Source organism: Heloderma suspectum, chromosome 1 (assembly GCF_057233095.1).
Source record: "Heloderma suspectum isolate Gila_16-S chromosome 1, 16-S_ref, whole genome shotgun sequence".
In the NCBI taxonomy this organism is placed as follows: Eukaryota; Metazoa; Chordata; class Lepidosauria; order Squamata; family Helodermatidae; genus Heloderma; species Heloderma suspectum.
The window spans coordinates 209,526,129-209,547,792 of record NC_139458.1 but is presented as its reverse complement, the minus strand read 5'-3'; the positions used below and the strand labels follow the sequence as shown (position 1 = coordinate 209,547,792).

General features: G+C 42.8%; 2 protein-coding genes across 2 annotated transcripts in view; both read left to right on the top strand.

Annotated features, from left to right (window-relative positions):
- The window catches only part of TMEM237 (transmembrane protein 237), a 28,029-nt gene extending 11,377 nt beyond the window's left edge, over nt 1–16,652 (top strand). Inside the window, exons 5-13 of the mRNA XM_084817963.1 lie at nt 3,457–3,570; nt 4,757–4,850; nt 6,510–6,664; nt 9,255–9,378; nt 10,769–10,960; nt 12,639–12,712; nt 13,277–13,370; nt 14,262–14,383; nt 15,589–16,652. Coding sequence (XP_084674089.1) covers nt 3,457–3,570; nt 4,757–4,850; nt 6,510–6,664; nt 9,255–9,378; nt 10,769–10,960; nt 12,639–12,712; nt 13,277–13,370; nt 14,262–14,383; nt 15,589–15,656 — 1,037 coding nt within the window. The 3' untranslated portion in view covers nt 15,657–16,652. The remainder of the gene's footprint in view (nt 1–3,456; nt 3,571–4,756; nt 4,851–6,509; nt 6,665–9,254; nt 9,379–10,768; nt 10,961–12,638; nt 12,713–13,276; nt 13,371–14,261; nt 14,384–15,588) is intronic.
- A 2,273-nt stretch (nt 16,653–18,925) lies between these two features.
- CATSPERT (catsper channel auxiliary subunit tau) overlaps nt 18,926–21,664 on the top strand; it is a 53,023-nt gene continuing 50,284 nt past the window's right edge. The window contains exon 1 of the mRNA XM_084817698.1: nt 18,926–19,542. Within this exon, the coding sequence (XP_084673824.1) occupies nt 19,276–19,542 (267 nt within the window). The 5' untranslated portion in view covers nt 18,926–19,275. The remainder of the gene's footprint in view (nt 19,543–21,664) is intronic.

Genomic DNA, 21,664 nt, shown 5'->3' with positions numbered 1-21,664 from the left:
GAAATGCTTGACTCCTTTCTCTTATTTTTGTCCTTTCAGAGCATATCACTTGCTTGAAACTAGACAGGGAGTCACACCCAAGAGTTGCTTTTGAGGTTTTTTTCACTCATTCATTGTTCATATTTTGAACAATAAGAATATTTTACATCTCCTTTATATTGCTGCTGTTATATTGGCTTTGTAATGCATTAGTACAGTGTGGCAGAAGAGAAACAATTAGTTGACTTAGGCTACAGTGCTATGCCCACTTGCCCAGGAGTAGTCCCCTTTGGACTCAGTGGGACTTACTTCCAAATAGACCTGTTATTTAACACAGTATTCTCTTTGTATAGAATATTGTATTTTCATGCATGCTGCCTTCACTTAGATCAGAATTAAATGCTGTTTTTTAACTTAATTCCCATTCAGTGTTGTAATGTGACCTCTCCATTCTTAGAATAATTTCACTGGCTTTCTATCAAACCTGTTTCGGCTTGGCTTTATTTTTAAATCAGTACACAATGATGTTCCTTCTCATGCACAGGCTAAATGTTATACAGCAGTCAAGTAATGTTAGTCTGACAGATCCTATTGTATTGAAAAAAGTTCTCAAGAATGGGGCACTTAGCAGCAGAAAAGGGGTAAGGTGGGCATACTTAAAATCCTTCCACTTAATAGGGAGCCTGGATGCAAAAAAGGTCAGGGCTCTCCTGCACCTTTAGGAGAGGGAATTTCAGCAGGTGTAGCTTGCAAGAACCCTGTGCTCTTTTGCATCTGGGCACCCTGTTCCCCTATTAGCCACTTTTCTTCTGAAAGACCCGTCAGCCCATAGCTGCTTTTCTAAACCTGTATTTGCCAGATAAACATGGGTCTGGAACACTAACAGAGAGAAAAAAAACCCTTCTCCCAAGCCGTTAAGTTTCAGGGAGGAAACGGCTGGCATTCCCCCCCCCCCCCCGCACTCTCTACAGATGGCGATTTGTAATGTAAAAGTGGCTATTGGGCTAATATTATCTGTGGTAAACTGGTTTTGTGGGATCGGTTCTAGCTTCCTCCTTCTGATGAAGTGGACAAGGTGCTCTCATCTGTAAGGCCGACCACCTGCTTACTTGATCCTTGCCCATCTTGGCTCATTATGAGCTGCAGAGAGAGGCTGGGTGAGGGGATCAGGGTGGTGGTGAACGCCTCCCTTGAGGAGGGAGTGATGCCATCAGCCCTCAAGGAGGCAGTGATAAAAAAGCCCTCCTTGGATCCCCAAGTCCTGAACAACTTTTGCCCAGTTTCGAATCTGCCATTTTTGGGCAGGGTGATTGAGTGGGTGGTGGCGATGCAGTTGAAGGCACACTTGGAAGAAGCCAATTATCTAGATCCATTTCCATCGGGCTTCAGGCCTGGGCATGGGACAGAAACGGCCTTGATGGATGATATGAGGAGGGCTTTGGATAGGGGTGAATGCTCCTTCCTTATTCTCCTCGACCTCTCAGCGGCTTTTGATACCGTTGACCACGGTATCCTCTTGGACCGCCTGGAGGGGTTGGGCATTGGAGACACTGTATTACGGTGGTTCCGGTCCTTCCTCTCCGGCAGGTACCAGAGGGTAGCACTGGGAGAGGAGGTTTTGGACCCGTGGCCGCTCACTTGTGGGTTGCCACAGGGTTCTATTCTCTCCCCGATGCTGTTTAACATCTATGTGAAGCCACTGGGGGCTATCATCAAGAGGTTTAGGGTACGGTGTCATCAATATGTGGATGACATGCAGCTCTGCCTCTCGTTCAAATCTTCACCAAGGTTGGCCGTAGAATCCCTGTCCAAATGTCTGGAGACGGTGAGTGGCTGGATGGGGAGGAATAAGCTGAAGCTGAACCCTGACAAGTCCGAGGTACTTTTGGTGGGAGACAAGAGGAGGTTGGGGGATGTTGACCTGGTGTTGAATGGGGTATAGCTACCCTTAAAAGAGCAGGTCTGCAGCCTAGGGGTCATTTTAGACTCCCAGCTGTCCATGGAGGCTCAGGTGTCAGCTGTGAGCCAGACAGTGCTGTACCAACTCCATCTGATATGGCAGCTGCGCCCCTACCTTCCCGACCATCTGCTCCCATCGGTAGTACATGCCCTGGTCTCCCCTCATCTAGACTACTGTAATGCGCTCTACGTGGGGTTACCTTTGAAGATGGTTCGGAAGCTGCAGCTGGTGCAGAATGCCGCAGCTCGCCTGATTAAAGGCAGCCACCAGCGTTATCACAGCACTCTGGTGTTGAAGGAGTTGCACTGGTTACCAGTTGTTTTCCAGGCCAAATTCAAGGTGTTGGTTTTGACCTTTAAAACCCTGTATGGTTCTGGCCCAGCCATCTCAAGGAGCGCCTCCAGCAACACCAGACAGGCCGCTCAACAAGATCAGCCTCGGATGGCCTTCTCTCTGTCTCATCAGCTAGGACAGTTAGGTTGGTGAGTATGAGGGAGAGGGCCTTCTCTGTGGTGGCCTCCACTCTGTGGAACTCCATCTCTAGGGAACTCCGCCATGCCCCCTCTTTAATGAGCTTCCTCCACACATTAAAAATGTGGTTGTTCAGGCAGGCATTTGGGGTGGGTTAGGGTATTTTTAGAAATACGATGTTTTAATGTGAAATTTTATTGTTTTAAACTGTTGTCTTATTCTATATTGCCCAGAGTGGCTGGGTGACTGGCCAGAGGGACGATTAAGAAATTTAATAAACAAACAAACAAATAATATATCACTCACAGCTGTAGTGTAGTGTGCAGTTTGGCCCTTGTTTATTCTGTTGAAAAGCAAAAATTCCTTTGCTCTGCCACTTTCCCACATCTCTCACGTTGTATTGCCAGTTTGTCATTCTGACCTATGTAGAATGCTTCATGTGCAGCAGCCATAATGCATTCTGTCATTTTCCTAAACCCATTTCCAAGAAATCAAATTATACCTGCCACTCTTACAAGCACAGCCCTTGCATATTAGCCAAAGCAAATCTTGTTGACATATTTAGGTTTTATACTTGTACAAGTTTATCAAAAGGGTTTTACAGTGAGTTTCCATACATGTAGCCAGCTCTCTGAGGTCCCCGTTCTGAACAACCTGCTTCTGAAATTTTAGGGAGCTGTGAACAGCTGGGGCTTCCAAATACAACACAAAAAGCTGTGACTGGAAAATAAAATAAAATAAATGAACAGAATCTGGTGTGCATGCCTAAGGAACCTTTTGGATCCTGGTCTATGCGTGTTATTTCTTGGTATAAGTTACCTGTCGTTCTCCATAAAACTCATGCCTTTTAAGTGGTAAGATTTGATCATACCATCTGTACATGTCTAGTAAATACCCACTGAAGTAGCAAGTGTTCTCATAAATAGTTAATTCAGATAATTCAGCAACAGTTACGTAGGAGATAAATTTGTTATGTGCGATTCTTCAAGATCAAGGAAGTATTGTTACAGTGCTAACTGAAGTTACCTTTTGATTCTGCGATTTAGATGGCATTGTTCAAGCGGCTGTCCGCCGGCCGTCTGAAAGCAGTGAGCCTCTGACACCTGAGGTACAAGATGTCCCACCTCAGAGGAAACGTAAGAAAAAGAAGGTGCCTCCAGGTATGTGGAGAAGTGCAGAAAAAATTCAGGCAGAGTGTGATCCAGTTTGAATGATCAAACAACTCATGGTTAACAAAGCATGGGTTGTCTGGGAGCAAGCTCGTCCAGTTCTCTTTTTGTAAATAACCCAGGAATGCCCTGTTCCTGGGTTGCTTCCATCATGTCTGAACCCAGAACTGAGGGAGAAACAAGCTAGAGTTTTAACCAATGGTTTGTTGCAGGGTTAATGAGTTATTTCTCCCTCAACAGCCCAGAGTTCCAGGTTCAGAACAGCACATTTGGTTCCTCCCAACCGCACCCAATCAACCCACAGTTAACAAATATGGGTTGTTAATCGTCTGAACTGGATCAACATATGCATCTTTTCTTTTTTTACCAGTAATGCCTTTGGTAGCATTAGAAGTCCTCTGTCCGGAAGCACGTTTAGGCATAGGAACACTCTTTGAGAGTGTTTATAATGCTCATGGTACACTGACAGTGTCATCACTAACATAAAAGAAGTGATTCTTAATAGGAAAGGCTATGATTTGCATTATGAAACACACATCAAGTAAATACAATTGTGTTTTGGAGTCAGTTAATTTATAAATTATGGTATGTTTGTATAAATATGTGTGTACACACACACACACATTGAGAGAGAGTGAGTGGGTGCGCACATGCATTGTAGCAGCCTTCCCCAACCTCGTGCTGTCCAAATGTGTTGGATTGCAACTCCCATTATTCTCAGCCAATGGCCATGCTGGCTGGGGATGATGGGAGTTGCAGTCCAGCATATCTACAGGGCACCAGGGTTGGGACGGCTGATATAAATATATGAGAGAGAGCGCACCCATGCACCAGTTAGTGGTTAGAGTGCTGGGCTAGGATCGATGAGACCCTTATTCGTATTCTCACTTGGTCCTGAAGCATTCTGAGGTTTCTTACTTTGGGTTTCTTACCATTATCTCTTAGCCTAACCTACATTCCAGGGTTGTTGTGAAGAGAACTATTTATGTCCTGTTGAGCTCCCTGGAGGAAAGTAAGGAGCCAATGGTAATACATAAGGTATTTATTTTTAACGTGATGTTTGAATTTCAGAAAAGTGCTTTGTTTCACCTTTCCCCTCTGACATCATGTTTCTTTCTGCATTTTTTTATGGTGGCTTGCAGTACAGATTGTCATGTTTTCCATTTTAAATCTCTAGAATCTGAAACATCTTTCATTGAACAGAATGGAAATGGCATGGATCCTTCACCAGCCGAAGAAACAGTAACTCGTAAACAACGGAAAAGAGTAAAGTGAGAATTTCCAACTTGACTTACGTTTCCCTGCAGAATATTTCATAACAGCATGCTTTGTTTTTACTGTCTGACACTATAGCCTGTGATAGTGTTTCATTCTGGTCCTTTACATTTATTTATTAAAAATATAAACACACCCTTTAAACGCAAAAAGCCCCCACTTATAAATAATTGATTACTTTAGCATTTTCTTTATTCAGAGTGAGTCACATATATATCCCAGTTATCCTTACAGCAGTCCTATAAAGTAGGCCTGTATTATTATCCCCACATTGCAAATGGAGGCTAAAAGGGAGTGGTTTATCAAGGACTAATGAATTCATGGCAGAGGCAAGATTTGAACCGGGGACATTTTTGCTCACAACTTTGTTTCTTAGCCAATATGCTACATTTGCCTTTGCATGACTGCCAAAATATTTTTGCAAGTGCTTGAATATTTTCAAGATCAGAAGATTTAGCTCCAGCCAGAGAAACACAATAAATACATTTAAGTTTTTTTTTTAATATATGAATGTCTAATTTATGTGCACTGCAGGTTAACACACTCCTTTTTAGTGCAGTGTAGACTTGTAAACCTTACAACATTAGGACATAAAACATCTCTCTTTTGTACTCTTTCTGGCACCAGGTGAAGACCTTTTTATTTTCCCAGGCATTTTTAGCATTTTAACATTCCAGTTTTTTAGCTCTGCTGTCTTAAATCTGCTATTTCGTTTTAAATATATGCACTGCTGCTAGGTTTTACTCTGGTTATATTTTTATTCTGTAGTTTTAATCTATTATATTTATATTGTATTTTCTGTTGTATTTTTGTGGTTTTAATTTTGTGAACCACCCAGAGGGCTTTGGCTATTGGGCAGTATAAAAATTAATTAATTAAATAAAACAATCCTATTCTCAAGTGATGTGATATTCCTGAGACAAATGTGGTTTGGTTTCCATTGTCCTCCCCGGCTTCCAAATAAAAAATAAAAATCCTGCAATTCTGTTAGTGTGCAACTGCACACGCAGATAGCAATCACAACCCTCCTAATGGATACTGTTCATTAATCCTTGTCTGGAGGTGTTTGGAGTATGGCTGGCACATTTCTACCATTTTACTCTCAAGCTGAATTTGGGCAGCTTATGATGGGGAGGCCTTTCCATTTGACACTTGCAAGCCCAGTATTAATCATGTTTACTCAGAAGTCACATAGGTTTCAACAGAACTTACTCCCAAGTGAGCGTGTTCAGTATTGCAACCCTATAGTCAGAAGGCTTTTCAGGTTGAATTTATGAACTCACATGAACTTAAATCTAGAAAAGCCTTCCATCTCCAGAACCCACATCTTTAGAACCAAACGATAACAGATTTGTAATTTCCGGGATTTCCCTTTGTGCACCTTTTTTGTAGCGTGCATGACAAGCTTGTGGAGAAATTTGTCTGTACATCAGATGCAATTTACAGTCCAGTAACACAGCAGATCATGCGTATAGTACACTAATTCCCATAAGCTTCTGATCAGAGATGCATACAACAAGTCAGTGCTTCAGGTCAGATGTTAGTTCATTTCAGCACAGTGCTGCTGACCCCATGATAAAGATGTGGTGTGATGTGCCTTTGGTCACCAATCTTAAAGGGAAGAATAACCTTCTCTCTGCTTTGTGTAATGGCAGGAAAACTCGGCCAGCGGAAAGTTCCAATGAACTGGGTGTAGAGGAAGAAGATATAATTGAAGATGAGCAAGTAAAGGGCTCAGAACACCATCCCGTGTTTTCTGTTCCAAGTGGTGTTAGCCAGCCTCTTAGCAAGGTGTTTGTTGAAAAGAATCGTAAGTAATTTGTTAGTCTTTCAACAGCACAACACACGTAGTTGGGAGGGTTTAATGCATGCTTTTAGATTGATTTGCTGAATAATAGGGTATTACTATTATCTGATCTCTCAACATGTAGGAATTAAGGGACTTCAGACTGTGTCTTTATGATTCATTTTATATTTCTAAAGTTGCAGGAGAGGTCACACTCTTAGTTAAGTAGGACTGTTCTAAGGCTCTGCAGTCCAAGCCAGTGTCCCACATGAACTGTCTGCACCCTAGAATAGGCCTCAGTATCTGCTGCAATACACAGGTTCTTGTGCAGGCATGCAAGGGTTCTTTGGCAGATGAATCTATGTGAAAAGATTCCCTGAAGTCAGAGAGTTTGAAAACTACTGGTTTAGAAGTTTGACCAATAGTGCCTTTTGGCATCCTTTTTGTTTCATTTTATTTTTATATAAATTATAAAATATAAACACACCCTTTAAACGCAAAAAGCCCCCACTTATAAATGATTACTTTAGCATTTTCTTTATTCAGAGTGAGTCACATACATATCCCAGTTTACAACACTCAGGAGAATAGGCAAGTGGCTTATAATAATCCTGCTGTTTGCAATGTTATGGTTGTAATTCTTGAAACTCCAATAGGATTGGGGGGTTTATTCAAGGACTTTAGTGAGTTGGTTTTTTAAAAAAAATCTGCTCTGAAATCAGAGCAAACAGTGTCATGCTTCTTTCAACCTTATGATCAAGGCACAAGACACAGCAACATACGGTTTGATCAGTGCCTGAATGGAAGGCCACCTGGAACCCATTTTATACCACCTTGAGTTCCATGGGGGAAAAGGCAGGATATAGATTAGGGGTGGGGTATTTGTAGCCTTTCAGATGTTTTGACCTACAACTCCCGTCAGTCCTAGCCAGCAGAGCAAATGGTGAGGGATCATGGGGGTTGTAGGGCCAGACATTGCACCACTGGGGGGTGTCTTCATGAGCGATTTACTTCGAGCTGTCTGCGTTTGGAGGTCGTTAGGGATATATGACGTCGTAGCCATCCAGCAGCCAACTCGCAGGTTATAAGGGAAAGACCGGATTTCCTGAGACTGCTTAAAGTCAGATTCTTTTCTTTAAGTCGGGTCCTCCCTGGTATAGTTGCTGTGTGCCCCAACCCCTGCATTTACCTCGGGTATGCTAGCCCCGCCCAGGGGTGTGGCTTTCACTGTGACCCTGGTCAAGGGGTGTTTCCTGTGTGTTTCCTGTCCCTGCACAAACCAGTGAGTGTCTACTCAGAAATAACTCCCATTGTGGTCAATCAAGCTTGTCCCCTGAATGCCCACATCAGAATTTACAGATATCCCCCTCAATTGAAATGGCACAGTTTAAAGCCCAAATTCCTTAAGTGCTGTAAAGCATGATCTCAAGGTTCCAATTCCCCATTATTTGGGTTTTTTGCCTTAGGAAGTAACTACTTCACTCCTTCATTATAGAGATCCTGCACAGCATCGGGTTACAATGGGGGCTGTTTTCCCGTCCTTGTGTTTATTGCTCTTTCCCACAACAAACCCATTTGTGTCTCCTAAGAAGTAACTCCCATTGTGCTGAATGAGGCTTGCCCTCTGAGTGCCCATATCAGAATTTACAGAGGTCCCCCTGAATTGAATACAGACTTTAAAGCACTGATTCTGCGAAGCCTGTAAAGCGCTTTACCGAACCTGCGATTCTCAGATTCTCCCTGGCTTGGTTTCTTCCCTTAGGAAGTAACTAATTCACACCTTGGTTATAGAGATCCTGCAGTTAGAAAAGGGGCTGGTTTCCCATCCCTGTGTTCCCCCCTTGCTTTTCCAGCACATATGTGTGTCTACTCGGAAGTAACCCCCATTGTGCTCAATGAGGCTAAAATGGTAACTAGAGGAGCAGTTTGTAGCTTCTCCTAATAGCCTTTTAGATCTTATGTAAGCAGCTTCTGGCCACCCTGCCTTTGTTTCTCAGCTGGGGCAAAGATGGGCTACAGTGTAAGTTTGTCACATAAGTTGATTTAGTTGCCTTAAGAGAATTCCTTCAAGTACAAATTTTGCTATTGTCTTAGAGTGCAGTCCTATTCATATCTAGACAGCATAGCTGGCTGGGGTATGTTCGGACTTGTAGGACTGTTTTCTGTCTAAACATGCATAGAATTGTGCACTTAATGCTTTTCCCATCAGGATGGGGAAAAAAGGTGTCTGGTGGCAGCGCCAAATTAAGTGCTGCTTAATTATATGCCACTATTATTATGATAAAAAAAACCAAAATGCTCCCTTTACTCTGTTATTTTCAATGAAGAAGAAAAGGGAATGAACAAATGATGTTTAAAAAGCCTCAATGTGCCATCCTTTGCATGTTTACTCAGACATAAGTTTAATTTAGTTTAATGGGATTTACTCTCAAGTAAGTGATAAAAAGATAGTACCTTTGGTATAGTAACAATAATGGGAAAAGCAAATAAATGGATGAAGTCTCAATGCAATGTCTCTTGCCAAAAAGCCTCGTAATGCAATTTTGAACAGCTAATAGATAGCGCTAGCATTGGTTATCTTGACAATCGCTTAAATGTCACTTTTTCTCCTAAGGACGATTTCAGGCAGCTGACCGCAAAGATTTGATTAAAACCACTGAAAACATTGGTGTATTTATGGATATGAAGGCTTCTTGGACCACCAAGGATGTGGCACTGTCAGTTCATCGTGGTTTTAGGTACAAGATTAGTTATTTAAAGTGGGTTTACGTGAATGAAATGTCCCAGTGCTTTCTACTCCTGAAATTGTTATCCGTTCCCCCCCACCCCCATGACAGTCTAAATATTGTCTCCGTTTGCCAAAATGTAATTGCTTAATGTGGAAAAACCAAAGGCAGCCGTGTTGACCCTAAGTAAAATTCCAAAATCCATATTAGTGTAATACCTTTATTAGGTCAATGAAAAGATCACAAAAAATGTGCAAGCTTAAAAGAGATCTGGAAATCTCAAAAGCTTGCACATTTATTATTTATAGAGGTGTCCCTGCATAATCCAGAAAGGCATTTAGTTTTGCAGCTACTCCTCCGACCTTGTTTAGAACTCTATGGAGATAGTATTTTCCCTTTGCAAAATCAAAGTGAGCTCTCAGACATCTTTATAGTACAAGCTGTGATTCTGGTGACACAGCTTTGCTTAGTCCAGCTTCTATGACATTGATCTCAGTGACAGGAGTTTCATACTGAGGCTTGAAGTGCAGGGATGCAATTTGGTTTTTACTCTGGGGTTGCAACCCAGTGCTTCAGACCCATGCCATTAACATCTAGGTAATCACATGATCAGCCCCAATATCCAGTTTAACAGAAACTGCTTACCTTGGGATCCAGTGGGAGGGAAAATACTTGTGCTGCCTTTCAGGGGAGTAAGGGGGCTTTGAATCCAAGGCCACTTCCACAACATCTTGTTTTGGGGCCTACCGCCAGCAGTACTCCTACATCGTCGGACATTTCATTAGGCGTACCAGGGACCTGTGGGATAGACATATTGCCCTGCCAGCAGAGGGGCACTTCTGCCCCATCCTAACCCCATTGAGCTCTGAATCCAAAGGGGTTAGGATTGCTCTGCAAGAAGTTGTGTGATAGATAAACACATAGTGAAATGCAGATGGATATTCTATGTGATCACACACAATAGTCTGCAAGTACTTTACAAGTTAATTCCTTCAGAGGACTATAGGAGTGTGAAGCAGCCATTTGTCTCTAGGTATAATGATTTGCTATTTTTCCCAACCAGCTAGAAAAATATTCAGCTCCAAATATTTGCTTGGAGCTGATTAACTGCAAGCTTTTCTTTTATCCCTTTCTCCCTTGAGACTGAAGAGATTTTAAATATAGTAATAGGAACACAACCCATGGAACCAGAGCTGTAAAGGTATATTAAGAAACTTGTGCCTTAAGTACAAAGGCTGGTATTGAGTGGTTCGATGCCGTTTATTAACTAAATTGGGAGAAGGTGCAAATAGAATTTAAGATGGTGAAACCATAGAAGTATTTTTTCCTTTTAAAATCTGTGACGTCCTGAACATTTTAACTGTGTACAATATTGAAGTCTGATATGCTTTCATCCATTTAGGGTGATTGGTCTCTTTACACATGGGTTCCTTGCTGGTTATGCTGTCTGGAACATCATAGTGATTTATGTTCTGGCAGGGAATCAGCTGTCGACTGTCTCAAACTTGCTGCTGCAGTACAAGACTTTGGCATATCCTGCTCAGTGTCTCCTTTACTTTCTGCTTACAATTAGCACTGTTTCAGCTTTTGACAGGTACAGTTTTCATTCATTTCTCTAGACTTATGGCAGTGCTTATGGTTTCCTTCTAAAGTCACCTATTCCGTGAAAATAAATTATATGCGGAAATTATTAGAAGACTGATCTTGTAGATAGGGATTGTTGCAACAGTATATAACTGGCTCTGTGTTGGCCTTTAAGATGCTTTGTATGTAAACTAGCTCTTAGTCCTATCACATCACACTGTGCTCTGTTGTTCCCTTCCTTTTCTCAATTCTGCATCAGCACTGAGGGATGCCATTGTTACACATCTGATAGCACCAGCTGCTGCTGTGAGGGTACCATTGACTCACATTTCTGCACTGGAACACTGGCACCACTAGGACTGGACTAAAGGGGGCTGGCCCAGGGCTCCACAGCCCAGGGCCCCCCCAAATGGCAGAGCTGGTTGGAGCAATGTCTTCTGTGTGGGTTTTAACTTTAAACAGAAGCTGAGCACATTGATAGCAAAACTCCAGCCACATCTGCTCTCTTCCTAACAAGGACAGCCCACTCTGCTGTGTGCTTGACCTCTTTAATGCAAACACACACACCAACATTGCACTATCACCACTGCCATTTCAGGGCCCTCTGGGCCAACTCCACAATCATCTGCTCCTGCCCCTGCTGCTTGATATGGCTGGGGGGAGATGGGAGAAAGGAAAAAAAATATGTACCTTTTCCTTTCTGGGGGTGGGGGAAACTTTACAGAGGTTTTTGGGTGCTTTGCTGCCCAACATGCTCAGCAAGCTCTGTAAAACGTAAGTAAATAGGAAGGAAAAGTCTTCCCTACCAGCTTCCTGAGAAGCAATGGGTGTGGGGAAGTGAGTGAGCAAGTGGCAACCATTGCGGGGGCAGGGAAAGAGAGAGAGAAAAAGGGAAGACATTGAATTGTTGCCCTACCCCGAAGGACACCTTACCCAGGAACCCCTCAAGCCTGGCAGTGCCACTGCACTGGAGTGACCTTTGGCTTCATTTATAACACTGTCACAGAGCTTGACAGTGCACTGATAAAGTAGTCACTGTGCCACTTGTCTACCACCACAGCAACCCCTAAGACTGGGGCTTTAAGATTAAACCTAGTTCCATTAATATCAGTAGGAGTCTTGTCATTGACTTCATTGGAGCCTGGATTACTGTTTATCAGAATTTGACATATATACCAGAATAAAATATCAGATATATCGGAATAAAATACACTGCATTGATCACTCAGTGGGCTTCTTCACATGGAGCTTTTATTCTGCTATTGAGATTGCTCACTCACAGAAGTTTGCAGACCCTTTAGAGTACGTTGACAACCTCCAGGGTGTCTCCTGCACTAAATGACCTTTATTCCATTTTTAAAAGGATCGGAGATAATGAGCAATCAAATTACAGTGTTTGAGTTCAGCTTGAATTCCCTTGTGAAAAAGGAAAAGCCACAGTAAGAGGAGCTAGACCACAGCACCATCTAGCGGCTGTATAATGAAACATATGGAAGACTCAGATAAGGGGGGAAAGAAGGGGGGAAAGGGCGGGGAGAAAGCACGTGTAAGGGGAGTCCGTTGTGGTCCTGCATTTAAAACGGAAGCAGAAAGCCCCGTTTTAAATGTGGGATTTTAGGCTGGTGTAGAGATGCTCAGTGTCTTGTTGTCCTGCATTTAAATGAATGCATTTCATATCCTCTATTCAGGATTGACTTGGCTAAAGCATCAGTAGCAGTAAGGGGCTTTCTTACCTTGGACCCAGCAGCAATCGCCTCTTTCAGTGAGTAAGAAAGCACAGCTTGAAAATGAAGTATTAGAAAACTACGAATGTATGTGACTTGGTTACATCTTCATTGCTGAGTTTCAGAAGAACTTTCCTCAGGTCCTTCGTTTTGACATAAATGCTGTTACTGTGTTTTCTATAACGGTCATTATTTCCACAAAGATTACTACCATATTTTGATATATAAAAGTAATGTTAGGGTGTTGGTCATCTGTTTATATAGGATTTTTTTTTTTTTTAAGAATGGCTGTGATGAGAGTAGTAAACTGCCTTTGTGGACTGATAGCTCACATTTCACTCTTCTGTTTCCCCGATCTGAATATTTAAGAAATATCAGCTAGAACAATAACAGCAGGAAGGATATATAGCGACCTTACTGGATAGCAGACTGGAAAACATCAGGCTTGTTTGTTTTTGTGGTGCTGAAGAGGGAAATCTAGGCAGTGAACGTACAGAGCAGTTGGAGGGCAGTGACTTTGGGGTTGTGTAATCAATTTCACAATGATGTATTTATGAACAACCAGTACATGACTTCATTCATTTTTCATTCATTTTTCTCAGTGTACTTTGCTGCTCTTGTCTTGTCTCTGAGCCAGCAAATGACAAGTGATAGAATCAACCTCTACACACCACCTTCCGAGAACGGAAGCCTCTGGTAGGAATTGCGGGTTTTTTCTTCTTAAAGATCAACCACTTTGAGATTTGTATCAAACAAAATATATATCATTGTCACATGGCATGTGATGTAATGCACTTAAATTGCTCTGTTGGGCTCAAGTAACTGCCAGCAATGTGAGACTATTAAAGGGGGGGCAGGGGGAGTTTTATTGTGCCAACATAGTGGTCAGTCTGCCCCTATAGCAAGGACTTCTTCAAAGAATTTGACCTGCAGAAAGAGGTGAAGTATTAGTTACCTTAGGAATGACTATTCTTATAAAGCCTTCATCAAACCAAACTAGACATGACAGAATCAGTTCTATATGTAATCACAGATTTGTAGAAAGTGAGAGGCATGATCTGATCACCCTGCCTCCACTCATAGCTTACCTTCCTAAAACTTCTCTTCCCAAGCACTTTTCTCCTCGGCTGAGCTCTGATATTGAAAGTAACCTCAGGTGAGCCAAAAGGCTTGGGGAGAAGGGCTGCCAGGAGACAAGTAGTGGCCCAAGGATGCTTCAGCATCCCTCACCCATGTGTCTCTTTTTCCTGTTAAAATTGGACTCCTCAAACCTTTTTATGTGATTGGAGCAGTTCCTTGTTTAAATTCATGAAACTGCTGCCGTCATGTCTAGTTCAGCCTTTAGTGAAACCTGTATTGCTGCATATAATATTTTTACCTAATATCTATTGTACGTGTTGTTAGATAGATGAGTAGATACTTAAAGACAGAATGCAATGATTAATAATTTGATTTCTATAGATGTATAGCTCTTCTTAGTGCAAAAGAGGCACTTCATACATTATTACATTTATAGTGTTTAAACACATGGAACTGATGCTGTCATATCTAGTTTGGCTATAATAAATACTTGTACTTTTTTTCCAGGACCTCAGGTGCGGAGGAACAGATTCTTCAGCCCTGGATTGTGGTTAATCTAGTGATAGCACTTCTCGTTGGGATCTCCTGGCTCTTCTTGTCTTACCGGCCCCAGTTAGATCATAGTGAAGGTACAGAACAGGGGAGTCAAATTGTGATTCATAAGCTCTGTGCAACTTCCCAAGTAGATTAGCTCATTCTTCCCTAGACATGTTTAGATCAAGGGAGTTGCAGGGGAGGAGGAAAAGAAGGGGGTGATTATAGCAGTATAGACTGCAAATTCTGAGGGAAGAAAGAACAACATTTTCGTAGTAACAAGTGATAAGGAGAAACTGAGAAGACTTTAGTAGTGGCCTGGGCGCTGTGATATGGTTAGAAAAGAAGGAGTAGCTAGAGAACCCAAAGATACAAAGTAAACAATTTGTGGGTCTTCAAAATACCTATTGCACCATAACATGACCCTATTTGCATACAAAATGCTTTTATCACAAACATATATACAAAGATACACATAATATATAAAACACCATACATATAGAACACATGTAACAATATACTCATAAGAAACCAAACTACAGAATATTAGTACACATCCGTTTCAACAAATAGTCTTTATTGAGTTCATATGAAGATTATTTGTCAAAACAGATGTGTTCTGTTATTTTGTAGTACGGTTTCTTGTGAATATATTATGTGTGCTATATGTATGGTGCTTTATATATTATGTGTATCTTTGTATACATGTTTGAAATAAAAGCATTTGTATGTAGGTGGAGAACCCAAGACTTCACTTGTGAGGATTTATTTTATACGCATGTTCTCAGAAAGAGATTGATAACCTTGGGCAGAATCCAGCAGGGTGCTTAAGCCCCACCACTTCCATTGTGCAAGCAACCCCCACTGCTTGCGCAATGGTGATTTAGTGCTTCTGGGGAAATCTGAAACAAGTGGTAACACTTGTTTCTGGAAGGAGGCAGGTCAGTGGAGCTTGCATGAGGAAGCTCCACTTACCTGCCTCCTTTCGGAAACAAGCATTCCCGCTTATTTCGGGGCTTCCCCTAGGAAGCACTAAATCTCCCTTCCGTAAGCAGTGGGTCCCGCTTGTGCAACAGAATTGGCAGGAGCCACTGCTTGCAGAAGGGAATTGGGGGGAGGGGGGCAGAAAGAATTGGCAGGGACGTAAGCATCCCATTGGATTGCCCACTGTCAAGAGTGGTGCCTGATATAGTTAGAGTAATCTGCTAAAAAATGTAAAAAAAATTTACAAAATATATTCATTAATGCTGTATTTTCCACTATATTTTAATGTCCCGTACTGCTCTTTCTTTTCTTGCAGAATTGATGTTTAATGCTGAAGTGGAAGAATTTCCCCCACTAGATAAAGAAGCCAAAGCATCTTCATAATACAAAGAACCTCTTCAGTACTATAGTTATGATGTCTTAGCATTACCTATTTGTATTTGTACAGAATATTTTATTTTGTATTTAAAATGTATTTTACATTGTATGTTTATTTTGCATTAATATTATAATTATGCTATTTTTAAAAGCCCATACTTAGGTAATTCAATGTAAAAATTGGTTATTTTTTCTTATGAATCATCTGAAATCACTCTCTAAATCTCTAGTTTTAATTCAACTACCAGTATATCAACGGAGGAAGACAAATAGAATAGGAAAATCAAAAGCATTCTTTGTAGCATATTTCTTCATCCTTAATGATCTGCATTTTGATATTCATGTGTTATAGAACTGAGTGCATATTATATCCAAAATATCACAGTAATGGTAGTGCCAATTTGTTTTGAAGAATTAAATCAGGTTTCGAAAGATGACTTTAAATCATTAGAGTTTCAGTAACATAAAGAACTGTTGTTGAAAAGTTTGTAAAATGTGTCTACAAATGTGTGCTTTTTGGTAATTTCTTATTAAGGCTACTGACTTTTTATAAACTGTGTGTGTGTACAGCAACCTAATTTATAAATCCATTTGAACCTGTTTATGCTTAAGTCCTTAACACGTTGCTTGAACTAAGTATTATAGATTTCAGTGTAATATGCAAGTTAATTGTTTCATATCATGGCTTCATATTCTGGTTAAATGTGCACTTCAATTTCATTTGTTTGGTGGGTTTCCCTGTGATGCAGTGTACTTATGGAAAGTATTTTGTAAAAACCAAGAACTGGTTATAACTAGAGTTGTAAAAGTAGTTAGAAGCTTGAGCAGAACTAGCAACCCTTTATGAAATCCTTAAGCCTCCTTCATAGTACCATTCAAACTGTCAATGATTTTTGAAACTCAAATTGGTTTTAAAAACAAGTGTTAACTATAAACCTACCTCTTGTTCAAAACTGTGTAATTTCAACTTTTCTGCAAATAAAAGATACACTATTTTGCTTAACTTGCCTCATATATGGAATAACAATTCAGCTGCTTTTAGAATTCTTTTAGGATTTGTTTAGTTGGGTTCTTTAAATTGTATGCCTTCATCATGAAGGTATGTTGCTCTCCCTCAGTTATGCACTGACTATGTTTAACTTTAAACACTGAAAATGACTTTTTTATTATTCTGAGAACATGCTGAAAGACACTTAACAGGAGCAATCCTGTGGCCGCTAGTCAGCGGCTAGACAGCCATAGGATAGGTCGATTCCCTGAGAACTGATCTCCATCTCCTCCTGCACTGCCTCGTAGGCAGCATGGAACAGCCCCATGCTCCACGCTCGGAAGAGGAGCGCAGAGTGGCAAAAATGAGGTGTTTCTGGGGGCGGGGAGGGCGGGAGTGCCATTCCAACGCTTCCTATCCGGTGTCTGGCGTCCACCCCCTGTCCCCCGCAGCTAGACAGCCGAAATCGGCTGTCTAACTGCAAATGGAGGGTGGCTGAAGTGTGGAGGGGACACTCCCTTCCGTGCTTCTCCTGCCCTGCATTGGATAGGCGGTCGCCTCCCAGTTTGGAGGCGGTCGCCAATCCCTATGGGTGCAATCCTGTGGCCCCTAGACAGCGTTGGGGGGCCACAGGATTGTGCGGTTTCCTGGCTACAAGGTTGGAGACGGGGCTCCAACTTCAGAGCGAGGAAACTACACTCCCCACCCCCTTCCCCTGTAGCAGGTGTGGAGAGAACTGCACTGGCCACCTCTCTGCTCTTGGAAAACAGCACGGAGACAGGGAAAAGGAGGCATTCCCGGGAATGGGGATGGGAGGAGAGTGGGGAGGCAGCCATACAAGAAATCCAATGGCCACCCCAGCCTCCTTCCCTCTCCCTCCCTGAAGCCTCCACTAGATTGCCAAAAATGCCTGCCTAGCTTAAATGCAGAGTGGTGGGTGTGATGCGCCTCCCACTCTGCATAGGATACTTGTAAGCCTCCGAGTTCAGAGGCTTACAAGTACCCAGGGCAGATCTCTCAGGACTGCATTTTTATAGTATGATTCTAAGAAATCAATCCTACTAGTTCAGTGGGACTTACCGTGGGACATAGTCCCAATGCTGAGGGGCATTTCATTCATTATGCATTCCACATGGAGGCTTCTTTAAAAAAAAAATCTGAAAAATGCTTCCAAGTGCTGGCACTCCATATTGCAAACAAAACATTCATGCAGTAGGCCCAGCTACATGGAATGGCTACACACAAGTGCTAGCTGCTGTTAGGTTGGTGCTGATGCGAACCCACGATATTTGGCTGATTCACATAGTAAGCCCAATATATATCGAGCATATTCAACTTATTCTTTGTAACTTGTACTGGCTGCCTGTGTTCTTCAGAGCCCAATTCAAGATACTGATTTTGATCTTTAAGCCCTTCATGCAGAGGTGTTGTTAGGCCTGGGCCCATGGTGCCCTGGCCCCAAATCTATTTCCTAGGGCACTGGATCTGTTCCCCAGAGCCTTGAGTGACCATTGGTGCCAACTAGATTTTTTGCTTAGCTTAATTGCTGTGCGTGGGTCAACTTTCAAGGGGGATTGCAGCTAGGGAGGGAAATTTTCCTGTCCTCACATGCTGAAACACCCTCCACCCAAAATCTCACCCTGCATGGTAAATAAGTTATGAAAAAACTTTGTTGGTTTGGGATGATCTAGGGTAAGGCGCAACTTAACTGAAAATTTTATTTTATTTGAGATTATTTGGATGAAAAACTAATTGGCTGGTTTTGCATCCTGTGAAATTTAAATAAATCCTAATTATTTCAACATTTGCATATATAGATATAGATCAACATATGCAAGTTTTATGCAGATTGTTTCCTATGGGCCTGGGCCCCAAATCTTTTAAGCGCCTAGCAGGCGAGGAGGCCTTCCAGCTCCTCGGCTTCAGCCAACATGCCCAATGGTCAGGAATGCTGGGTGTTGCAGTCCAAAACATCTGGAGGGCACGAGGTTGAGGAAGGGTGCTTTAGAGACTGTATATATTATGTCTGCAGTGATTACATTCAGGACATCAGGCTCTGCTTCTTATACCTTCGAGAGAACACATAACCCTAAAAGTGGAATCATCCTCTGAAGATGAGGTCCTGAGGTGGAATCTGAAGATGCTGCTCCTTGTCTTTATTAAGAGAGGCTGCAAGACCTTTTATATATGGGCTTGCATTTGGGGAGTCTGGCTGATGAAGACGCGCTTTTCCTCAGCTGGAAACTGCGTGTGCATTTTTTGTTACTGTTTTACGTGAGCTGCCACCATTTTTAAATGTTTGAGCAAAGGAAAAGGAGTCTACGAATGTTTCAAATACAATGTTTTTGTATTGTGCTGATTATGGTTTAGGTGATCTGTGATCTGTTCGGGGCATGAACTCAGCAAAGTTTCGTTAATCACCTCAGGCGGACGCTGGCGAGCCAAATTGTGACGACGGCTGAGCGGGAAAAGAGAGCGCAAGCCGGGCGGCCGGGGGAGAGGCTGCTGGGGCCGGCGGCGGCGGCGGGCGCCCAAACTTCGTCCACCGCCTGCCTGAGGGGGCTTCTTGGTGAGGCGAGCGATGGAAAAGGCTCACGCCGCCTATAGTCCCCAACCGCAACACCAGTCGTCGTGACCATGCCCGGCCCGGCCAAGCAGAAAGACTCCCTCGAGCTGCCTCCGCGCGCTCCGCGGCCCAGCCAGAGAGATTCGGCCGACGAGGTGGCCTCCACGAGCTCTTCCTACCGCCACAGCCTCAGCTCCAGCAGCGGCACCGAGCAAGGCTCGACTGCAAGCTCGGTCGTCTCGCACTTTTCGGTGTCGACGCTGCTCGGCCTCCGCGGCCTCGCCGCCGCTTCCAGCGCCGCCAGGCTTAAAGGAGAGAAGGCTCGCTCCCTCCTCAGGGTACTGAATGCCGCAGGGCCCAAGGGCGGGGCGGTGCAGCGGCACCTGTTCTCGGTCCCAGGGTTGGCCCTTGGAACCATGTTGTCCAAGAGCAGACGAAAGTGCACCTGAGCAGGTGCAGAGTGCATTGCCCTCATCGTCAGTACAGAGACCATGTCCAGTCGCACCTTAAAAGAGAGCAAATTTATTATGGGATAATAAAAATGTTTGGCTTTAAGGTGCCACAAAGACTCTTTGTGGTTTTAACTAGTACAGAGAGCATCGCCTTGCACCAGGGAAAGAGGCCAGAGCAGCCTTCCCCAACCTGGTGCTCTCCAGCTGCATTGGACTACAATTTCCACATCCCCCAGACAGCAGGGGGTGGCTGGGAGATGCTGGGAGTTGTAGTCCAATGCATCTGGAAGGCTGGGCCGGAGGGTGGGAGAGAGAAAAGAAATTAAGCTTCGCTTTCTTACCTGCTTAATGAGACGCTGGGCTTGGCATCCATCTCTCACCATGGTTGCACTCAGTAAGGGGCCAACTGCTGCACTGTATGACTTTCCTCAGACTTTTTATGCACAGAGTTCAAAACCAATTGTGGTATTTTTTTTTCTGGATTATGCTATTCTAGTAAACAGAGTTTGCATTCTGCAAATATAGATAACACACTATGGGATGCTACATGAAGAGTCCCCTCTCCCAAATCCCAAGTATGATTCAAGCACAAACCTGTTCTCCAGTTCAAGATCCAAGTTCAGTGAATGCCTGATTAGGATCCACTGGCTCTTCCCCGGCCCTCCACCAGTCCAGTGAGAGGTGTAAAAGGGGCTTTACACAAGTTTACATGAAAATAGGTAGGCTCTCCATGTGCAATTGGGACATGCTTCTTAAAGGTTAGAGAACAGGGTCCCAATTTTATGGAAGAGCCTTCAAGTGTACTGTTGTACATGTGCAGAGCTCCATTCATACATACGCACAGAGGTTAGGGGGTGGGCCAATGGCTGCAAACCTGCTCCCCTCTCACATTCAGTTGACACAATTTAGAAGGTGGTGCATGTGAAGCGGAAGCAGAACTTCCACAGTCCAGCATTCCATCTTGTCTGAGTCTTGGCTCTCTCCAAGCTAGAATACTGGCTTCTATTATGAGGTAAACTTCATCCCCCAGGTTTTGACTGTTAGGTGCAAAAATATCCAATTTTCAGACTTTTCTCCTGATCAGTATAGTTTGGATTACATGTGTGCCACATTTCAGCTTTTTGGGTGGCCTAGAAGTACCTTAGTCAGGTCATGTTCCCCATTTCTAGAGAGAAATTTACAAATGTCCCCCTTCCCCGTTTTCAGATTAACTGAGCCCATCTTGGGCTATGTACCTAATTTCGGCTTTCAAACTAGTACAAGAATAACTTAATCAGTTTTAGGACATGTTTCATACTTTCCTGTCCCCAGTTAGTTAATTGGCATTTAAATATCACAGCTGATTCTGTACATACCCTGTGTAAAGAGGACTGAGTGTTTGCTTGTTCACAGACCACTCCCCTCTTTCCCACTCTTCAAACACTTTTCTTGTGTAGATATGTAGCCTTGTCTTTTCATCCCCAGAACCACAAAGTCCTGGTGGTGAGCTCACAATCAGACTTAGAGCATTTCTACACCAGTCTAAAATACCACATTTAAAATGGGGCTTTCTGCTTCCATTTTAAATTCAGGATCACACTCCCTTTAGATGTGCTTCCTCCCCCTCCTTTTCCCCCTTATCTGAGTCTTCTGTATGTTTCATTATACAGCTGCTAGATGGCGCTGTGGTCTAGCTCCTTATATTGCAGCTTTTCCTTTTTCATGAGGGAACTCAAGCAGAACTCAAATGCTGTAATTTGATAGCTCATTATCTGCAATCTTTAAAAAAAAACAAATGAAATAAAGATCATTTAGTGTGGGAGATGCCCTGGAGGTTGACGACATCAAAGGACCCGCAAACTTCCGTGAGTAAACAATAGCAGGATAAAAGCTCCATGTGAAGAAGCCCTTACTATTAAAGCCTCTAGTTCACACACTATGAATCAAAAGATTGATGGGCTGTGTGAAGAGAAGAATTCTATGTATTCAGTTTTGAAAGGGTCCCACCCAATCTGTCCATTTATATTTT